The 10998-nt window shown below is 37.4% G+C and overlaps 4 protein-coding genes across 5 annotated transcripts in view; 2 read left to right on the plus strand and 2 right to left on the minus strand.

Moving 5' to 3' along the window:
* On the plus strand, positions 461-4510 carry LOC107623385 (serine/threonine-protein kinase AFC3). The gene is made up of 12 exons (XM_016325623.2): positions 461-896; positions 1006-1123; positions 1514-1540; positions 1633-1786; positions 1883-1931; positions 2307-2421; positions 2589-2680; positions 2779-2926; positions 3403-3467; positions 3555-3652; positions 3807-3912; positions 4153-4510. Exons 1-12 carry the CDS (start codon positions 795-797, stop codon positions 4288-4290), a joined length of 1212 nt encoding a protein of 403 aa, XP_016181109.1. The 5' UTR covers positions 461-794; the 3' UTR covers positions 4291-4510.
* LOC107623833 (putative pentatricopeptide repeat-containing protein At3g15130) lies at positions 4412-7107 on the minus strand. Its single transcript, XM_016326219.2, has one exon. The coding sequence runs from the start codon at positions 7075-7077 to the stop codon at positions 5029-5031; it is 2049 nt and encodes a 682-aa protein (XP_016181705.1). The 5' UTR covers positions 7078-7107; the 3' UTR covers positions 4412-5028.
* LOC107623834 (pentatricopeptide repeat-containing protein At2g20540) lies at positions 7063-8982 on the plus strand. The gene has a single exon (XM_016326220.2). It carries the CDS (start codon positions 7086-7088, stop codon positions 8724-8726), a length of 1641 nt encoding a protein of 546 aa, XP_016181706.1. The 5' UTR covers positions 7063-7085; the 3' UTR covers positions 8727-8982.
* Positions 8853-10998, minus strand: part of LOC107623835 (tRNA (guanine-N(7)-)-methyltransferase) — a 2677-nt gene continuing 531 nt past the window's right edge. Inside the window, exons 2-3 of one of the 2 annotated variants that reach the window (XM_021114279.1) lie at positions 10602-10634; positions 8853-9873 (exon numbers count right to left, since the gene is read on the minus strand). In XM_021114279.1, the coding sequence (XP_020969938.1) occupies positions 9091-9858 (768 nt within the window). In that variant the 5' untranslated portion in view covers positions 9859-9873; positions 10602-10634 and the 3' untranslated portion in view covers positions 8853-9090. The remainder of the gene's footprint in view (positions 9874-10601; positions 10635-10998) is intronic. The other variant, XM_016326221.2, reaches the window with a different exon arrangement.

Consider the following 10998-nt stretch of genomic DNA (forward strand, 5'->3'; position numbering starts at 1 on the left):
AGATAAAACTAAAATGCAACATAAATGTAAACCTAAGTCATTCATTATTAGTATAAAATTAGGAATTTAATTGTGGACCATATGAATAAGTTTTATATAAACAATCAAAGGTATTTTATTGGTAACTAATTTTTATATTTTTTATTTAAAAATTATATAAATACATTAATTTGATTAAATAATCGTATAAATTTTTTTATATAATTAATATATTAAAATTAAATTCTAAAACTATGTGAAATATAAATAAAAAAATAATTAGTAAAAAGTAAAATTTTATTTTCATATACCATAAGTATAAAAAATTTTTAAATAAATAACCAATAATGTATTATTATATATGATTAGATAATCATGTCTTTATCAAATCAAAACTGAACTCAAAAGTAAATAAGAGTTTAAAGTAAATTTTCTAAAATACAAAAAATACAGTATAAAAGCGCAGTCGTTTAGCTTAGCAGCGCGCCACCCCCAATTACAGAGTAGTGCACAAAATACGCAGTTATACCGAACACAAATTAAAAAATAAAACAAAAAAGGAAAAAGAAAAAGAAAAAGGAAAAGAAAAGAAGAACCCTAATGAATGTCTCTTCAACTTCATTATTTTCATCTCATCTGCGGGAACATAATCCTTCAACAAATTTCTGCGCTTGATTGCTCTCTCACTGATTTCAGAGTTCCAATCCCTAACATAAATTTTGCTTCTTTTTCTCAGTGAACAAAATTTCCCCTTCGCTACTGCAGCTGCAACTTTTTAGGGTATCTATGATATCTGGGTATTCGTATTTATATTTATGGTAGCTGTGGAAACTAATCGCGTGATGGAAAGGGAACGAACCCGCAAACGCCCTCGTCTCGCGTGGGACGTGCCTCCACCACCACCACCATCCCAGCAGGTTCCTTCAATTTTCTCGATTAATTGGAAATTGGAGATTTTAGGGTTTTTGGTTTTCAATTGCATGATATGGATATGGAAATTGAGATTGTTCTTGGCTTTCCTTGCAGGCTGAAACGGGTGTGGTTGATGAAGGAATCGAAAAGAGGCACGCCTCGCCTCCAAGAAGGGACGACGATCGTGAAGGCCATTATGTCTTCAATCTTGGCGAAAATCTCACTCCTAGATGTAATTGGCACCTTAATTGCAATTTATATATTTCTTTATTTTGTATCGATTGGTTTGGAAAAAAAATGAACAATTGAGATTCTTTTTATGCATGCTTACAATTGGAAAAACTGAACAATTTATTGGTATTCTATACTTCTGTTTGCTTTTAAAGTTCGTGTCTTTTTAAAAAGTCACTGTAAATATGTTGAAAACTTGAGTCTCCTTCGGTTGTTAGTTTCTTAGTTTTAGATACCATGAACTTCTTTTGTTAAACTATTATTTTATAATTTTAAGTTAGGTTCGTGTAGTTTCAGATAGGGTTTTCATTTATGCTATTCTATCATTTTTTTTTAAACCCTTGTTTTGGGTAAAAATTTCCTCATATTAAGGTCTTGTTGATTTTGACAGATAAAATCCTCAGCAAGATGGGTGAAGGTTAGCGGTCAAGTGTCCTCTGATTCTGAATACAAGATTTTAATTTTTTTGTCACTGTGCTTGTGTCATTCAGCATATTGCTAGTGCTGTAGGCACATTTGGTCGAGTTTTGGAATGTTGGGATCGCCAAGCCAGAGAATACGTTGCTGTCAAGGTAATTAGGAGCATTCGGAAATACCGCGAAGCAGCAATGCTTGAAATTGATGTGCTTCAACGTCTGTCTAAGGGTGAAATAGGAATCTCACGGTAAAGACCCTAACAATGTTAAATGGCTTCCGGATTTGGTACTTCCAAATTTAAGCAACAGTAATATTTACATTAAAGAACATTTCTCTTCTGCAGCTGTGTGCAGATCCGGAATTGGTTTGATTACCGAAATCACATATGCATTGTAAGTATACTTATGATGTGTCTCTAGACAGAATATGTTTGTTCATATATACAAGAAATTTGTCTAGAGTAATTTAGATATTGATCTGGAGATGCCTTTTTTTCCTTTTTAACCCTATGTTTGGGGGAGTCTTCGCAGTGTTTAATGTTAATAGGTGGCTGATTCGATTCTGAGTAATGATGATTTTTTCCCGGTGGTATATGCATGTCTTTATGTTGTTCTGTTATGCTTCTTTCTATTCAGGACATAAGTGAATTGAGTTGTTAAGTTCAGCTACATGGTGGATTGTTTTAAATATGTCCATGTGGGCTTTATTAGTAGATCTGAGAACTAAGCAGAAAAACTCCTTTCAATGCATTTTAATGGTGTTATCAGGTCTTTGAGAAGCTTGGACCAAGCTTATTTGATTTTCTAAAGAGAAATAAATACTGCCCATTCCCTGTGGACCTTGTTCGGGAATTTGGACGACAGCTTTTGGAATCTGTAGCATGTCTGTGGATTATTCTTGGCCTTCAGTTTATTTCTCATGTCTTAATTATTCTGTGGACTATTCTATCAACCAACTCTTTCTCCCTTGGCCTACTTTCTTTGTCCGGGGTGACAGTGTATCTTGGTTGTGTTTGCTTACTCTTGTTTTGTGTGATCTATCCTATTCAGATATGCATGAACTACATCTAATCCACACTGACCTGAAGCCAGAAAATATACTTCTTATTTCTTCTGAATATGTAAAGCTCCCTACCCGTAAGGTATTTGGCATTTTATAGTGCTAACATAATAACCTCTTTTGGATTTGGGTATAGACTCAATTATGACATATTTAAGGAAAATGGTTGAATTGGTACAGAGGATTACCTCAGGTGAAATGCAATTCAGATGCTTGCCCAAGTCTAGTGCCATTAAGCTGATTGATTTTGGTAGTACTGCTTTTGATCATCAGATTCATAACTCCATTGTTTCTACAAGGCATTACAGAGCCCCTGAGATCATTCTAGGTAACTAAATATGGGTTGAGCTGGTGAAAATGTGTTTTGGTTGTTTATTGGTCGGTTGACAGGCAGTCCTTGGGGAAAGAATTATGAATGATGAGTAGTACATTGAAAACGTTAACAACAGCTTACGTTAGGGCATCTGTGCTTAATTCTTCCAGTTCTACTTATGGTTTATTTTTACTTTAGCATTGTGCAATTAACATATTTATTTTTATTCGACCATTAATTTTTAATATGGGATTGATCACTTTAGTAGCTTTCCTATGTTGATGTATTTGAATTTAGGCAATAATGAAACGGTGTCAAGTATGTCTTGCCTGGATGTTATGATTTGGGAGACTTAATAATTATTTTATTTTTTGACTGAGCCTTTTCTCTATATGTAATTATCAATACTAGTACAGTAGTTCTTGAGCCAGAATAAATCATGGCTGTTCCTGTTGACATATTCTCACCTGCATCTGTAACAATAATTGCAGGTATAGGGTGGTCCTACCCTTGTGATTTGTGGAGTGTTGGTTGTATTCTCATCGAACTATTAACGGTGAGTCTTATAACTATCAAGTGTGTTGGACAGGCCTTGAATATGGAAAAGTTGGCCTTAGTGTTCTAAACCTGAAACTTCTTTCAGGGTGAAGCATTGTTTCAAACTCATGAAAACTTGGAACACCTGGCAATGATGGAGAGAGTGCTGGGACCTATACCCGAACACATGGTCCGACGATCTACGTAAGTAGTGAATTTGATTGTGCTCTTAAGTCTTCCCTCCCAAATATACTAATAGGCCTGAGATACATCCAGAGCAACAGTTTCCGAAGTTATGAATGCATAAGCATAATATCATTTACTGACATATCCTTTTGCCCATTTGGTCCTCGCGCAGCCGAGGAGCAGAGAAATATTTCAGGCGTGGAGCAAGACTAAATTGGCCTGAAGGAGCTGTTTCAAGGGAAAGCATCCGTGCTGTTAAGAAGCTCGATCTTCTTGAGGTTTGTTTTGTTTCCTTACCCAAACCAGTATATGTGACTGCTTGGCTTAAATCTTCAACCCATTATTGGTTCATGGTTTAAAAAACAAGGTGAAAATTATCATGGATGACTCATCAACACACAGCTCATCCATGAAAAACTTCACCTTATTATCCCATTGCCAATTATACCCTATTAAAAAAAAGAAAGAAAAAGAACATTACCTCATTACCTGTAATGACAAATAAATATGCTTTACAGGATATTGTATCAAGCTGTGTGGATTCTTCAAGATCATCTTTAACTGATTTGTTACATGGCTTATTGACTTATGATCCGAATGAACGCCTAACAGCTCGACAAGCCCTTGATCATCCCTTCTTTAGAAATCCAACTTAAGAAGAATCCCAACTTGACATGTACTATGCTTTGGAATTATGAATATCATCTTGAAGATTGTATGCTGGTCAGCTACAACTTAGTTTTGCATGTATCGATCAATCATTCAATTTTGTTGTTTTCAATCACCACCAAAAAATATGTTTCCTAATAATTCCTTGCTCCTGTTTTGTTTTCCCAAGTTTTGATAATTCCAAGGATTCAACCTTTTGTGTTTTAATAATCTAATCCGTTTGCATTGGAATATAGAGAAGGTAAAATGAAAATAATAGAAAAATAAAATAGAATGGATTATGCCGAGTCCTGTGCTTCCATGGCCTTTAGGCTTTGGTATTCATTGAAAGATCTCTAAAGGAGTGAATGGTCTATTAAAAATTGGAAGTAACGTTTCATTATTTAATTTTAATCACCACTTATTTATCATCATATACTTTTAACATTTAATAATAATATGGTTAACCAACAAAAACTTGCTCAAAATATTCTAGCACTGACAAAAATTACTTCAATTTTATTATCGACAAAAATACAGGTTTCATCCTCAGTAAAAAGTGCAGCAACTCTTCTCTGGTTTTGTAAGTTGAAAAAAAAGGCCAATTTGTAGGAACCTATTTTGCATGAATTTGATCCTAGTTCAGAAATTAAAAGTATGATTAAGAAATTTATCTTCAGCAATTCTCTTCAATAAGTCAGAGGAAATGACATTCATGAAGGCGTGGTGTTAATTATGATTTTGCATTACCAATAATCTCCACAAGAACATAGACCGTTCTCAAATCTGTGGAACCTATTTGCATCTCTCACCACAAATACAATCTTCAAAACCTTAGAGAGACCCTTGATGAAGGTATGGCAGTCACCACAAACCCTCAAATTCTTGAAAATCCTAACCATCCTCTCTCCTTTTACCCCACCACTGACCAAAACCAATCCAATAGCCAATTTCTCACTATGGTACCTCAAACTCTCCACCTTTGATTCCTCTTCAACATCATGCAATGCAAAATTCATATTATGAACATACCCTATTTCCTCCTTCATCCTCTTCTCCATTTCTCTCAACACTTGATGAATCTTCTCTATGAGTGTATGTGTGCTATCTCCATTGAAGAAAATGTGGATTTCCTTATTTATTTCTACCCAACTTCGCCCCGCCTCTTTCTTCAATCCCTTCCTCTTCACTTTCTCTCTTATCTTCTCGCTTTCATTCCAATATCCTGCATCAGCATACATGTTTGACAACATGACATAGTTCACTGGATTATTACCATCCATTCTCAATAATATCTCTCCCACTTTTTCACCCATCTCCATCTCCCCATGCATTCTACAAGCACTAAGTAGTGTCTGCCATATACCGGTATTTGGCTTCAAGGGCATCGTCTCAATGAGCTCCTTCGCGTCGTTTAAGCGCCCGGCACGTCCAAGGAGATCAACCATGCAAGCATAATGCTCTACTTGTGGTTTGAAATGGGGATTGCTAAGGAAACTGGAGAAGTATTGTTGTCCTTCTTTGATGAGTCCTGTATGGCTGCAAGCTGAGAGCACAGCTAAGTATGTCACACTGTCAGGTTCGATTCCATGAACTTGCATTTCGGCGAAAAGTTTAACTGCCTTGTAACCTATACCATGTTTACCGTAACCAGTAATCATAACCGTCCACGAAACAACATTCCTTGTTGGCATCTCTCTGAAAAGTGCATCTGCCTCGTCTGTTAATCCGCATTTCATGTACATATCTAAAACTGAATTTGCCACTGATGCTTCTAATCCGAATGGTACTTTGATGGCGTAAGCGTGCATTTGCTTCCCCTGCAACACAAGGGCGAAATCAGCAAACACACCTATGAGACTTGAGAGCACAAACCCATCCACCTTATGTCTGCTCTCTCTCAACTGATGAAACAAGTTTATGGACTCTTGCAAATTGTCTTCTTGAGCATAGCCAAGAATAAGTGTGCTCCAAGGTACCACATTCTTATGTTCAATTTGATCGAACACCTTCCTAGCTTTGGCTGTGTGTCTGCATTTGACATAAAAATCAACCAGAGCACCTGCGACAGTTGATTGAGCCAAGTATGAAGATCCTTGTCTGATTAAGGCAGCATGTATTTGCGATCCTTCAGCGACCATGCCAACACAACTACATGCCTTTAAAGTACTTGAATATGTATATTCATCAGGAACTTCTCCCTTTTCTTGCATCTCCCTAAACAGATTCAAAGCCCCTTCACCATTTCTCTCATGGGTGTATCCGGCAATCATTGCATTCCAACTCACAAGGTTCCTCACTGGCATAGCATCGAACATCTTAGCTGCCTCGCCAACCCGTCCCCACTTGGAATACATGTCAATAATCGAATTTCCCACGACAGGCGCAAAATCAAGATTGGATTTTGCACAAACCCCATGAATCTGCATTCCATTCTGAGGTACACCCAAAACCGTTGAAGCTTTTAGAGCAGTAGAAAGTGTGAACTCATTAGGCTTAATACTAGATAGCCCCATTTTAGAGAATAACACTAAAGAGGCATTGGGATCACCATTTTGCAAATAACCACACATCAGAGCCGTCCAAGACACCACATTTCTTTGTGGCATTTTATCAAACACCAAACATGCCAATTTCATAGTGCCACATTTTGCGTACATATCAATGAGATTATTGTTCGGAACCAAATCAAACCCTAACCCTAGCTTCTCCATAACCCCATGTAGCTGCTTCCCCTGATCAATCAAACGGTACCTTGAACACTTCTTCAATACCTCAGTGAATCGGTAACACATGCTAGAATATGGGAACGAGAACCGCGCAATTTCTCGTGCGAGAGCTCGAGAACCGCTTCGTCCCCGCGGTGAAAAACTGCGCGAGAATATCGGAATTGAAGAAGATTCACGCACACGTCGTGAAGCTTTCGCTATCACAGAGCAACTTTGTGATTACAAAAATGTTGGATTGTTGCGACAAATTCAGTAATGTAAATTATGCCACCTTGCTATTCGAGCAACTCGTGGAGCCAAACGTGTTCTCTTACAACGCAATCATCAGAGCCTTAACGCACAATCAAGAACACTACCTAGCAATCACAGTGTTCAAGAGAATTCTGATGAGGGAAGAAAGGATTTCAGATAAAGTTCCGATTTTGCCCAATGAATTCACGTTCCCGTTTGTGATAAAGTCGTGTTCGGTGCTCTCATTGCGGTGTCTTGGTGAAGAGATTCATGGGCAGGTTTGGAAATTTGGGCTGAAGTCAAATTCTGTGACCGAGAATGCACTGATTGATATGTATACGAAATTCGGTGATCTGAGGAATGCACATAAGGTGTTTGAGGAAATGACTGAGCCAGATGCTGTTTCCTGGAATGGCTTGATCTTTGGGTATGCTAGGTTGGGGCAGATGGAGAGTGCAAGGGTGCTGTTTGATGAAATGCCTTGTAGAACAATTGTTTCTTGGACTGCAATGATATCCGGGTACTGCGGAATAGGGTGTTATGGTGATGCATTGGACATCTTCAGGAGGATGCAAATGGTGGGCATTGAGGCTGATGAGATTAGTGTTATAACTGTTTTGCCTGCTTGTGCACACCTTGGAGCTCTTGAGGTTGGGAAATGGATTCATATGTACTCAGGTAAAAACGGGTTTCTTCAGAAAACCGGCATCTGCAATGCACTGGTTGAAATGTATGCTAAGTGCGGTTGCATTGATGAAGCAATGAGCTTGTTTGATCAAATGGTTGAGAAGGATGTGATTTCTTGGAGTACCATGATTGGAGGGCTAGCTAATCATGGGAAAGCTCATGCATCAATTGAGCTGTTTCGGAAAATGCAGAAGGCGCAAGTTACACCAAATGGGATAACTTTTCTTGGTGTTTTGTCAGCTTGCACTCATGCAGGGTTTTGGAATGAGGGGTTGAAATATTTTGATGTCATGAGGTTGGAGTATCATATAGCCCCTGAAATTGAGCACTATGGTTGCTTGGTTGATCTTCTAGGACGTTCTGGGCAGCTCGAGCAGGCCCTTGACGCAATATCTAAGATGCTAATGAAGCCAGATTCAAGGATATGGAACTCCTTGTTAAGCTCTTGCAGGATTCATCGCAATCTTGGGATTGCTGTGGTTGCAATGGAACAGCTTTTGGAGCTTGAGCCAGAGGAATCCGGAAACTATGTTTTGCTTGCTAACATATATGCAGAACTTGGCAAGTGGGAAGGTGTATCAAATGTTAGGAAACTCATTAGAAGCAAGGGGATAAAGAAAACGCCAGGGTGTAGCATGATTGAGGTTGACAATGTGGTTCAAGAGTTTGTATCAGGTGACGATTCAAAACCCTTCTCACAAGATGTGTTTTCGATCCTAGAAGTCCTGGTTTTACACCAAACTAGAACTAATGATTTGATGGAGGATGTCACAGAAGATGCAAGTCAACTCTGGTGAAATTTAGCATAAGGTTTGTTTTTTCACCCTGCAAAGTGAACATCTTTTGAGTTTGCATAAATTACTCTAGTCGACTTAGCTAAAGTGATGAATCATATTGGTGGCGAACATACAGAAGCAAAACTGTTACTGATGAAATAGAGCTGGTTGAATCCTGAAAGAAACTCATAATTTTCCTTACAATGGTGAATGGGTTCAGATCAACATGAAAAATAAACATACAACAAATTGAAGATACTAAAGGCCACATAACCCTTTTGTAGCTAACCGTTTACCTATAAAGGAGCCAAACCAATCTAATTCCTATCACTTAGCGACTATTTTTTACTTTCCAAATTCCACCAAAAGATTGTGCAGCCAAAGTTTATGAAGTTTTATCAGATGGCACAATGCGCCTGAATACGGCCTGGAAGGTTTGCCCCCCATTTCTTGCAACTTTTTGACCTTCTTCAGTTGCAGAACTCAAAAGCTTCACAACTGGATCTGCTTCAAGTTCTTTCTCAGTCAAGGCTTCAAACATGGGGTGATTCTCCAGACAAGATTTCATCCAGTCCCCAAGCTCTTCAACATCTGTAATTGTGTATATAATTCCACCAGCCTTAAGAACATAAGCATATTCATCTAGCAAGAATGGGCTGATAACCCTTCGGCGGTGATTCTTCTCTTTAAAATGAGGATCAGGAAACAAGAAAAACATCTTTGTGAGCTGTGCTTTCTCAAAATAATTAGGAATGTACTTCATTGAGTTAGTCCGCACCACAGAAACATTTTGGTATTGACCTGGATTTGCTACCCTTAGAGATAGAATCCGTTCCTTGACATACTCAGTCACTTTATCTCTAAGCTCCATTCCAATCATCAGTGTTTCTGGGAAAAGTGTTGAAAGACTAATGAGCAGCCCTCCAAAACCACAGCCAATATCAGCAAACTGGATCTTTCTAGAACCATCGGCTTGATCAGACGATGGAAAGATCTGAGGGTAATGGAGGGAATAGTCAAACTGACTGGGGGATATTGGCACAGGGAAGTGAGAGTCACTCAGTGGATTGCTGTGTGCTCGTGCTCGGTAGAAGCGCTTTCGTGGCAAACCAGTTGACTTGCTGATAGTTGCTTTTACCTCAGTCTCTGGCATGTCTATTTATTCAAACTGCAGGATGGTAAAAGCACAAATTTTATTAATTATATTGGTAACTGATAAAGCAACACATTTTTTTGCCACAGAACCTAAGTACAAATACAGGGTAAAATACTTATATTCAAATTTTAGGTTTTGATAACTTTTTATGTCATTTTGTTTCAATCAGGCATCTAGATTGCAGGCAAACAAAATGATGCTTATACTAACAACTAACAACATAGTCAAAAGACATGATATTAAGTTGATTGTAAATTGAAATTGAGATGCAAGTTTCAACAAACAAACTGTTTTCTCTGTTCTCAAGCGGATACTATAACACAGAAAATCAAAGATAAAAGGAATATCATGCAGTATTATGAGCAGAAGATCACTGACCATAGATGCATATTTCAAAGCAAAACATCTGTTAAAAGATATTGTTAAGATGATAACATTAGCTAACAGTCCTGCTAGTGCTACATCAATACATCATAGGCATATTGAGAGCGCAGATTCAAGGCTCTTCCTATTATTTACCATTACCTATCAACTGAAAATTGACCACATTTTCCACAAGTAAATATATCATCCTAAACATTTTCCCAAATACTAAATGAAATAAAGAGTGGATACTTCTAATATCTTGAAATCTAAAAAAAGCAATCAATCTTCTTTCATTAATGATTAAGAGGATATTTAGAATGACAAAAAAATTTCTCTTTAAACTTCGGATAACTGCTATGTATCTGGATAATTACCTACATCATAAGGGCATGAAAAATGAAATTTTCCTGAAAGAAAAAATACATTTTTTTAAAAAAAAGATAGAGTATTAGAGTTTGAAACTAATATAAACATAAACTAAACATAAGTAAACTACAATGATAATGCAGCCCAAACTATATATAAGAGAGAAAACGAAAAATTAAACAAAGGGCGACGAAAATGGGAACAAAAAATGGCAGTAAGATTTGAACAAAATACAAATCAACCTCGTAGGAATTATGACGAACAGGTGGTGTGCGTGCTAAATCCATCAAAAAACAATTACACAAACACAAAGACCAACACAAACAAATCGCAATCCCAAACTCAAAAGTGAAATCACAAGAATCAAAATTGGATGCAGAGAATTTTCGCCATCACAAGCACACA

This window comes from Arachis ipaensis, chromosome B10 (assembly GCF_000816755.2).
Source record: "Arachis ipaensis cultivar K30076 chromosome B10, Araip1.1, whole genome shotgun sequence".
NCBI classification, from domain to species: domain Eukaryota; kingdom Viridiplantae; phylum Streptophyta; class Magnoliopsida; order Fabales; family Fabaceae; genus Arachis; species Arachis ipaensis.

What these genes read in the sequence shown, in the direction of transcription:
- LOC107623385 (XM_016325623.2), top strand. Translation starts at nt 795, where the DNA reads ATGGTAGCTGTGGAAACTAATCGCGTGATGGAAAGGGAACGAACCCGC. An exon ending in GCTTTTGGAATCTGTAGCAT is followed by an intron (nt 2,422 to 2,588) that starts GTCTGTGGATTA and finishes TATCCTATTCAG; the next exon opens with ATATGCATGAACTACATCTA. An exon ending in AGAAGCTCGATCTTCTTGAG is followed by an intron (nt 3,913 to 4,152) that starts GTTTGTTTTGTT and finishes TATGCTTTACAG; the next exon opens with GATATTGTATCAAGCTGTGT.
- LOC107623833 (XM_016326219.2), bottom strand. Translation starts at nt 7,077, where the DNA reads ATGTGTTACCGATTCACTGAGGTATTGAAGAAGTGTTCAAGGTACCGT.
- LOC107623834 (XM_016326220.2), top strand. Translation starts at nt 7,086, where the DNA reads ATGGGAACGAGAACCGCGCAATTTCTCGTGCGAGAGCTCGAGAACCGC.